The sequence below is a fragment of the Mugil cephalus genome, chromosome 6, assembly GCF_022458985.1.
Source record: "Mugil cephalus isolate CIBA_MC_2020 chromosome 6, CIBA_Mcephalus_1.1, whole genome shotgun sequence".
NCBI classification, from domain to species: Eukaryota; Metazoa; Chordata; class Actinopteri; order Mugiliformes; family Mugilidae; genus Mugil; species Mugil cephalus.
Window position 1 is genome coordinate 23,386,897 of NC_061775.1, and position 9,935 is coordinate 23,396,831.

General features: G+C 42.7%; 1 protein-coding gene across 1 annotated transcript; it reads left to right on the plus strand.

Moving 5' to 3' along the window:
• abhd8b (abhydrolase domain containing 8b) lies at positions 1–9,581 on the plus strand. Its single transcript, XM_047587699.1, has 5 exons — positions 1–320; positions 3,273–4,105; positions 5,939–6,109; positions 6,383–6,599; positions 7,598–9,581. The coding sequence occupies exons 2-5, from the start codon at positions 3,312–3,314 to the stop codon at positions 7,871–7,873; spliced, it is 1,458 nt and encodes a 485-aa protein (XP_047443655.1). The 5' UTR covers positions 1–320; positions 3,273–3,311; the 3' UTR covers positions 7,874–9,581.
• Positions 9,582–9,935: the final 354 nt, after the last annotated feature.

Here is a 9,935-nt window from a genome sequence, read left to right on the forward strand (position 1 = left end):
GATGGATTAAAAACACCCTGACACCCCGGAGGACTCTCCCCCCACTCCTCCCCCCTCCCCAGCTCCGCCAGTCTTCCTCCACCATGGACGTGGAGAGCTGGAGGGCGCAGGTATTTGGATCTACCTCTGACCCAGGTGCAGACTCGCTGTCATCGGGCCGGTGCTGTCCGCCATGTGGAGGCTACACCCGCAGGACGACAAAATCCAGATAAATTAGATTACTGGATTGACTACAACAGATTATAGCTCTCCTACTTCCTCGATGCTTCATAAGAAAACCGCATCAATTCTGATCATACGCGGAGTGTTAGGACATACAGGTAAAGCGTTTTTTTTTTCTTTCTTTGTATCATTTGTAGTGTACTTTTTAGTTTTTCTTGAACTGTAAATGATCGAAATCATAGATGCAGGATACAAGAAGAAGGTCGCTGTAGATGAGCCGCAATTATACAAGACAATCGGGTTGTTTAGTGTAAGATTTTGATATTAAATTGTAATTATTATTATTTTTATTATTTTTATTATTATTCTAACTCGAAAGAGAGAAACAATCTGGCATTTTCCTCTGTTGCTGCAAACAGACGCCAGTGAACAGTCTAGTCAAGTCGATGTTATTGTGTGTAGTGAATAAATGGGGCCAGCAGGTAAAACACTGTTGTTCTCTCACTTTTTGTTGAAGCAGATCTGAGAGTGTTTTATGCATTTGTCTAATTATCCAGTCAGTTTTGCACAAATGCAACAAATGATGCAAAATATGTTTATATTTGAATAAATTGTACAAAATGATGCATCTTTTAATCAAACTATGACTGTGGGTTGTTTCAAATCCCCATCACAGTCTCTTATCTGGGCTCCACTGTTTCTATGTGTTAGACCTGCGTGGACTGTTATATATAACATCCTGCTGCAGCCTCTGATAACAGGAGCCTGGGTACAACCTGCAACAAGAAGCAAATTCACAGATATTTATCACAGCAGAGAATATGCAAATGGGACGAACTGTGGAGGCGAATCTCTGGGATGTTGTTGGAAGAGATAATCATGGTTTACAGACGTGTTTAATTTGTATTTAATTTGTATTTAACTTCACTTCATCTTCATCCTCCAGTGACAGTAATAAAAACAGAGGAGATAAGGTGCCAAATATGATCTAGTTTGTGGTCTAAGGACTAATTACATCATGGCAGATGTGTTAAAAGACAATCTTTGTGTTTGCTCCAACTAAATGAAATGAAAGTGAGTTAAGAGACTCAACACTTTATGCTCAATGTAGAGTCAGTTCAGATTTTATTACCATGTTTAAGAGTCTTTTATTCAGTGTTTTCTCACAAACACTTGGGGAAAAACACAGTTTACACAGAGTTTATTACGATGTTGAGGCATAGAACTCACCAGTGTTTATATTATATATATATATAATTTAAAGTTAATAGATAGATAGATAGATAGATAGATAGATAGATAGATAGATAGATAGATAGATAGATAGATAGATAGATAGATAGATAGAGGCGGATGATATTAAAATGGCCTGCTCCTCCAGTCAGTGCCCATGGCAGCGCAGTTCGGATAGAGGACGTGCAAGTGTAAGCAGAAAGGGTGTGAAAACAGCCGGCCGAGCATCAGCGCTGTGTTACATTGTGTCCATAATCCCCAGATGAAAGCAGTAGCAGATGGGAATGCAAGTTTATTGAAGGATGTGACGAGTTGCGCACAGGATAGAACAGTTTCCGTGCAGTGTGACAGTTTTCGCTGCGATAGGAGGTGGACAGATTGTGCTGCATGGACTTAGACTGAGAGACAGGGTGTATAATCCCCCTCCAGTAGGGAGGGGAGCAGGATAATGCTAACAGCAGACCCTGCTCGGCCGCTCTGCCGTTGCCATGGCTGATAATCAACTGACAACTGATACGCTGCACTTCACTCGTACTGAGTGTGAGACCTGAACTGTCCAGCCACGTCCCTCTTTGTTTACTTTTCTCAAAGTGGAGTTCACAAGGAATCTAGTTTGTGTGTGTGCTGCCTGTATTAGCTTTACCGACATCAACAAACTCTCTTACCCTTCAGTGTTATTGTTATTATTTGAGATGCTGAAAAACTACCTTTAACTATTGACTGGTGGTGTTTTGTCGGCCTGTAGAGCGGTGAGTTGCTGCTGCTGCTGCACAGCGATCACATGGTGGGCAGCTTTAACTCAGGCAGCTATTACCGTCCACGTCTAATAATAACCGCTAAACGCCGCGCCGCGGAAAGATGCTGCAGAGTTACGTCTGACCGACGGTTTAAGTTGTAATTGGATGCTGGATTGTAAAGACACAAGAACTTGTTTACCTCTTTGACTGGTAGACTTAAGTTTCGTGGTTGATTTTGTGAAGGAATTAAAGGATGGAAAAAACGCAGGACCTTGTTTAGTTCTTTGATGCTAGATGTAAGTTCCACAGATACCTGTAGATGCAGATGATTCACAAGCATGAAAGTGATTTTTAGGAAGATGGGTTAGTAAAGATAATGATGTATTGAATAATCTGTCATTTTTAAATAAAGTGCATATGCAAAATCATCTCATCTATGACGAGATTCATAACAAGTTGTGTTATAAAACAGTTGAAAGAAGAGATTATTTTCAACTGAAGTTTCTATCATCTTCTCAGTGTTGCATAAACAGCACACACCGATCAGGCATAACATTATAACCACCTTAGTAATTGTGTGTAATTGTGTAGGTCACTCTTGTGCCTCGAAAACAGTTGTGACTCATCAGAGAATGGACATGGACCTTCTGAGGGTGTCCTGTGGTGTCTGGAAACAGGATGTTGTTAGTGGGGGGGCTCTGAGTCCTATGGGTTGAGGGGAGGGGCCTCTGTGGATCATCCCACAGATACTTGATCAGTTTGAGATTTAGTAAATTTGGAGGCCAGGCCAACACCTCGTGCTGTTCTTCATGTTTTAAAAGTGTTTTTGTGTATGTTCACCTGTCATAAGTCAGGTTGCATCCTGCTGGGGATGGTTGCTGCAATCAAGGAGTGTCATTGCTGTGGGGTGGGGGTGTCTGGTCTGGTCTAGGTGGGTGCTACATGTCTAAGTAACATCCACACATTTATTTTTTCCTGTCTGTGGTCATAGTCTTGTGGCTGATTTCTTCAGGAATAGATAGTGAATAAATGTTCATATATCCTACCCACTTCCCCTCAGACATTCATGTTGATGTGACTCATGTTGGTGTGTGTTTGTGTGCACTGACCCGTCTTGTTTCACTGTGCGCTGGTTTCCAGGTGTTTTTATGTGACTGTGCTCCCTCCAGCCTGGCAGCCATGCTGACCAGCTTCATGGAGGGCCTGCGCTGCTGCCTCACCTCCAAGTCGGTCAACGTCGTGGCTCCCGTGGAAACCTCGGAACCTGCCGACGGCTACGAGTTTGTGGAGGTGAAACCGGGCCGCGTCCTCCGGGTTCGACACATCATCCCCGACCGGCCGGTGGCGGAGGAGCCCAGCGGCCACGGCGGCAGCGTGAGCTGCAAGCGAAAGATCACAGTTTACCGCAACGGACAGCTGTACATTGAGAACTTGGGCGACAGGGCGAGTGCAGAGCTGAAAACCTGCCAGAATGGAGAGATGGAACCAAACAGCACTGTTGAGGTGGAACTCACAGACTGTAACTCCTCATCACCCGTCACCATCCCCGAGGCCAGGTCGGACTCCGTCACGGCCGGAAACAACGGGGCGTCCGAAACAGGAGCGGCGGGAGATGCACCAGCTGCTGGACACACGGATCAGTCACAGCAGCCCAGGAAGCGCAAGAGGAAGCCGAAGCGCATCGTGGTGATCGACTGCGAGAGGAAGATTTCGGCCTGTAAGGAGACACATTCGGACCTGGCTCTGTTCTTCATCCACGGGGTGGGAGGCTCGCTGGATATCTGGGGGAGCCAGCTGGACTTCTTCTCCCGGCTGGGCTACGAGGTGATCGCCCCGGACCTGGCAGGTCACGGAGCGAGCTCGGCACCGCAGATATCCGCGGCGTACACTTTCTACGCCCTGGCCGAGGACATGAGGCTCATCTTTAAGAGATACGCTCGGAAGAGGAATATTCTCATAGGACATTCTTATGGGTAAATTAACATCACAACATTCACTGCACAGTGGGAATGAAATCCAGGAGGGTTCAGGGAGTCTCATCTGCAAAAATACAAATCAGTTTCTCTAAAGCATTTTCAAATTCTTAAACTTAGTCCTTAAGTCTTTATCTCAATTTGGTCTCAATGATAGTAGAAGTATCTCAGTGGTGTAATGTTAGAGTATTAGTATTTACTATTTAAAGACTGTATTGTCAGGGGATGGAGGAGATGACAACAAGAGATGAGGCCGGGGTTCTAAATAAAAGTATTTAGTCAAATAACATAGAGGGAACACAGAAAACCAAGGTGACCAAACACAGGGAGACGAGTTAACAAGACTAAAACAACACGACAGGAAACAAAGCAAAGGCTGGGCTATATATACACAACAGGGCAGAGGGGTGACGAGACACAGGTGAAACAAATCAGGGCAGTCACACCGGGAAGAAACCAAAGAGCAACCGAAGAAGATGACAGGGAGCAGCACAAAACAGGAAACCAAGAAACTGAACAGAATAAAACAGGAAACTCAAACATAATGGAACAAGGCAGACGCAGAACCATGACACCGCACAGTGTAATGACATGACGTGTACATTAATTAAACATTGTTAAAGCGTCACAGCCCTGAAACAAGTAGATGTTTAATCAGTTAGTTACACAGCGAATCATCTGCTTCCGTCGCGTCCTTTATCACACCAGCCACAGCAGAGGAAAAACGTCTTCAGACACCATTTAAATGTTACTCAATTTCAAATAATATTATCATGAATTATTAGTTTTTGTGTTTCAAAAGGCGTGGCTGCATTAGACAGACACAAACAAATACAAATTATATTTATTTCATCTATTGATTACAAGAAAAACTAAATTCTTGACAGTTCTTAAAATCAACATCGATACGTCGGTATCAAAGTCAACAAATAACAGAGAACGTGTTCAAAACTGAACAAGAAATAAATAAACCATCACACAATCAAATTAATATCCAGTACTCAGTAGAGCTCTAATCGGCTGCCATGTTTCCCACGAGCCGCTCACCCTGTTCAGAGGTAATTTTCTCTTCTTGAATTACTACTTTAAATTCTTCTAAATTATTTTACTTGGTTTGTGCTTTGAAACAAACCTTTTAATAATTCACCACAGATTTTAAATGGGGCTCATGTCCTAAGGGTTAAACTCTGTCTCTCATTGATCAGGAGCTTCTTGACAGGACCATTTTTATCTGCACTGGAACCAAAATGACCCAATACTCTACATTTCTTATGTATTTTTATGGATCCAATCAATTTTAAGCTTTTAATGGCTGTTTTCAGATTTGTTTAGTATTATGTCTGTGACTGTACTAAAAGAAATTGCACTTGAAAACCTAAGAGAGACTCTTAATGCAATATTTCACAAAATGCTTGGGGCGTCCACAAACGTTTTTCCACCACTGTAGCTTCAGCCTCATCTCTGGTCTTCTTCTAGACCTCCTCCTCATACCTGGTACCTCAGCATCCTTCCACCAATATAATCACTATCCCTCCTCTGAACAGGAACTTAAAAAACAGTTTAATGTACTTAGTGTATATTTATTTCATCTGCTTGTCAGAAATATACTTAAAATACATTTTCCCTCTTCAGCCTCTCAAATGTTTTGATTTTGAACAATTTCTTAGATCAAATAAGAATTTTTGAGCAAATAGACACTGATAAGCGTCATCTCTTTCCATATTGTGAAAAATAATTAGTCAAGTTAGACCCTGTGAAGCCTAAATATACTCTAATTATATCATAATTCATTACGATTAAAAGAGGACATGATTACCGTGTTTGCTCGCCTAGTGTGTCGTTCTGCACGTTCCTGGCCCACGAGTATCCGGAACAGATTCACAAGATGGTGATGATCAACGGAGGAGGTCCCACGGCTCTGGAGCCCAGTCTCTGCTCCATCTTCAACCTGCCCACCTGCGTGCTCCACTGCCTCTCCCCCCTGCTTGCCTGGAGCTTTCTCAAGTAAGCCTGGAAAAAAAAAAAAATAAAAAAAAGAGAGAAGGGTAAATATAACACAGAGCTGTGACACCTGTGATCTCTGCTCTGTCGCGACTCTGCAGACTGAATCTTAAACTTCTGAAGCTTTAATGAAATTAAACCCAAGCAGATTAATTATTAAACAGTACATGCACCTAATAATGTTTCACATCACCAGATTTTTTTAGTTTTTTTTTTCCAAAGCTGCTTGTAAATCTCCTCCTCCTCCTCCTCCTCCTCCTCCTCCTCCTCCTGCAGGGCCGGCTTTGCTCGGCAGGGTGCCAAAGAGAAGCAGTTGCTGAAAGAGAACAATGCCTTCAACGTGTCGTCGTTCGTGCTGCGCGCCATGATGAGTGGGCAGTACTGGCCTGAGGGGGACGAGGTTTACCACGCTGAGCTCACTGTGCCCATCCTGCTGGTCCACGGCATGCACGACAAGTTTGTCCCTGTGGAAGAGGACCAGCGCATGGCCGAGGTAATATTTAGAGAAGAAAGGACTTGATCTTTCCTGATAGATCGTCTTTTTAGGGACTAAATTTGGTGTTCACATGACATGCTATCATGGAACAAGTGCCAAATTTTTTTGTGGAAGCGAGAAAATACATTTAAAAGCCCTAAAGCATATATGGCTGCAGCCTGTGGTAATAAAGTAACTTAGAGCAGAAATTAACAGCAAGATAATTACCTGTAGAGTTGGAGGTAGAGGCCCAACAGCTGGAAGGAGAGAGAATGGACATTTGATTTGCTGTGAGGCAACGGTGCAGCATCAAAATCACTGCACCCACTTTAAAAATGTTTCTGCTGCACTCAAGTTACCAAATACACGGTAACAGTTAGAGCCACAACATTAAAACCACCGACAGGAGAAGTAAATAACATTCATCATCTTTGTGACAATTCAGCGTTCTGCTGCTGGGAAACTTTTGGACCTGGCATTCATTCATGTGGATGTTACTTAGACATGTAGCACCCACCTAGACCAGATTTGATACCCAAACCCCATAAGACTCAGCACAGATGCACAAAAACAGTTTAGGAACAACAAAAAAGAAAAAAAAAGAAAAGAATGAAGGTGTTGACCTGGCCTCCACTAGACCCCAAACTGATCAAGTATCTGTGGGATGATCCACAGAGGACCTAGAAGCCCAAACTTCTACAACTACAACTACATCCTGTAGTCAGACACTGCAGGACACCCTCAGAAGGCTCATGTCCATTCTCTGAAGAGTCACAACTGTTTTGGAGACCTACACAATATTAAGGTGGTCATAATGTTATGCCTGATCTGAGTAGCTGTCAACATGTCTAACAGGACATCTGTGCAGAATCTATTACACCTTCCAGTGAACTTACCAGCTTGATTCGGGGATCAACTCGCACTGGAACGATAATGGCTCCTCTCGTCATTTCTAATACCATAATACAAATATAAAGCAGCAGATTAATGTTCATGACACTACCTCTTTTTGTCAGATCCTCCTCATGGCGTTCCTGAAGGTCTTGGAGGACGGGAGTCACATGGTCATGATGGAGTGTCCCGAGTCCGTCAACACGCTCCTGCACGAGTTCTTCCTCTGGGAACCGGCCACCCCCGCGCCACCAAAGAAAGATCCCAAAGCGCGTCCGGAGACCGCCAAGGCTCCGGCCGACAACACCAAGGCAGCATGTGAGGCCACCAAGGTCCGGCCGGCAACTGCAAAGCAAGCCTCGTCAAACGGCACCACGGAGGAGACAAAAGACAAAAAATAACTGAAGATCAAAGCAAGTAAATCAAGGTTTTCCATGAGCGGTATGCATCCCGAGGGTTTGTGCTAACATTGATGAGCCAGAACAGACAGTTTATCTGAACTAGTGAAGGTGAAGGACGTCAATTAACTTCAAGACCGAAGGAAGATAAAGACGGTCCACTCCCAGGCCTCGGTCCTGGACACAGAGTACAGTACGTACAGCAGGGAAGAAACGTTTGTGCCTTGAGGTGGTTTGCTGTGAGGATGTTTAACGGCCGAGCAAGGACAAGGAAATGGAAACAGTCACACATGCAGCCACGAGGGGCAAAGGTGAAGATGAACGGATGCCAAGTGGCAGAAGAGATCAACGTCGACTTCTCTTGTTGAATTTTGCACAAAACAGCTGATTGGTTTGAGACACGCTATGAATGAATTATTGTGTTAGCACCCACGAGGTGTAGTATCATATCGTTTGTGGTGTTTTTTGTGGCTGCCATACACAAAATAACCAACCAGAACATGTATATAAGTTAAGAATTAGTATCATTGTTCTGTTCTTTGACGACTCTTAGACATGAACCTGGATTATATTTTGTTGTTGTTTTTGCACAGTGAATTCACTTTTCACAAAATGAGAAGCTGTGTCTCCAGCTCAGAGCGTTTATGGAATTTTAAAATGAAAGTCCAATGGTGCGATTGTGTCAGGAAGAATGAAGAAGTGCCGACCGGGAGGGAAGTGAAAGTAAATATACTTGGAAATGTTATTCAGTCTAAGTGTACGCCGGTAAATTTAGCAATAGCTGGGGATCGGGAATGAATCATAACCTCGTGAGAACAACACAAATTACATGTGCGTGGTGAGAAAAACCAGGAGAAGAAAGCCTGTAGTGTGACGCATCTGGAAACCCACAAGCTGGCACTACAGAGAGCACAAAGAGTTTGAATTATTTTTCAAATGTTGACACATGTAGGATTTTTTTAAAATGAATTTCCTCACATTAATAAACGTGAGTCCTTATTTTGCAAGCACTTGCTTTAATGGTTACTATGCTTAATATAAAACAGGCCGTGTATCTCAATGCTGATGAGTATAAAAACTTTGTAATCCGAGTATTATCTTGACTGAGTCTGTTTGAGGCCCAGAGTTCGTCTTAGTTTCCTTGTGCAGCTCGACGCCTCGATATATCAAATCATTCTGTATCTATCAGACGGTTTATTGTGAACATCAGTGTTGTAAGTCAGCAGACAGCTTTACCAGCTAATAAATCCTCCACGGCTCCTCTTGGATTACTAAAACTCTTTGTGTAAATCTCCACATTCCTGTCAGTGCTTTAATAGCTCAGGTATTTGTAACGTTCACGAACCTTCTTGCAGCTGCTATGTCCGACCACTAGAGGGTGCGAATGAGCACAGAATTTATCGTTTCCTCTCAATTCAATAGTTTCTGATGTTATATTTTATTTATTTTTTCAATATGTAGAATATACTTTTATACGTTTTATTTGTCATGGACGTGTAGAGGTGTAAAAGATGCTGTTTTTGCAGGAAGCTTTCTGAATCAAAAGAAAATGGAGCTTTCAGCAGATAGATTGTCCTGAACTGAAGAGAACTGTCTATTTTATATATTGTGTCTTACATTTTGCATCTGTTTGCCTTTGACAATGACAAGCCGCCGATTTAAACGTGCTCAGTGTATCAGAGTAAACAGTAAAATGTTGGAAAAGTCTCGACAAACGTTTCTTCCTCCTGATTTTTTTCTGCAGTTTTAGCAAAAGTTTTATTCCATTATTGTGGGTTGAACGTGAACAGAAACAGCCTTCTTGACATTCACATAGTTAGATTAGACCACATTTGATCTGATTATGATGCCTCGATCTGCTCTGATTGGTCGAGTGAAAACCACATGCTTCTAAACCTGACTGAGAGGCACGGGGGCACAATTTAAATATTACTAATGCTGCTAATGGTTCCTCGCCCTATAAGTGGTTAAGCTTTCCTGTAAATTGAATGAGCGGAAATATATACATTTTATTATATCTCCATATTATTTGTGGATTGTTATAATAATTAACTGTTTTAAGTTT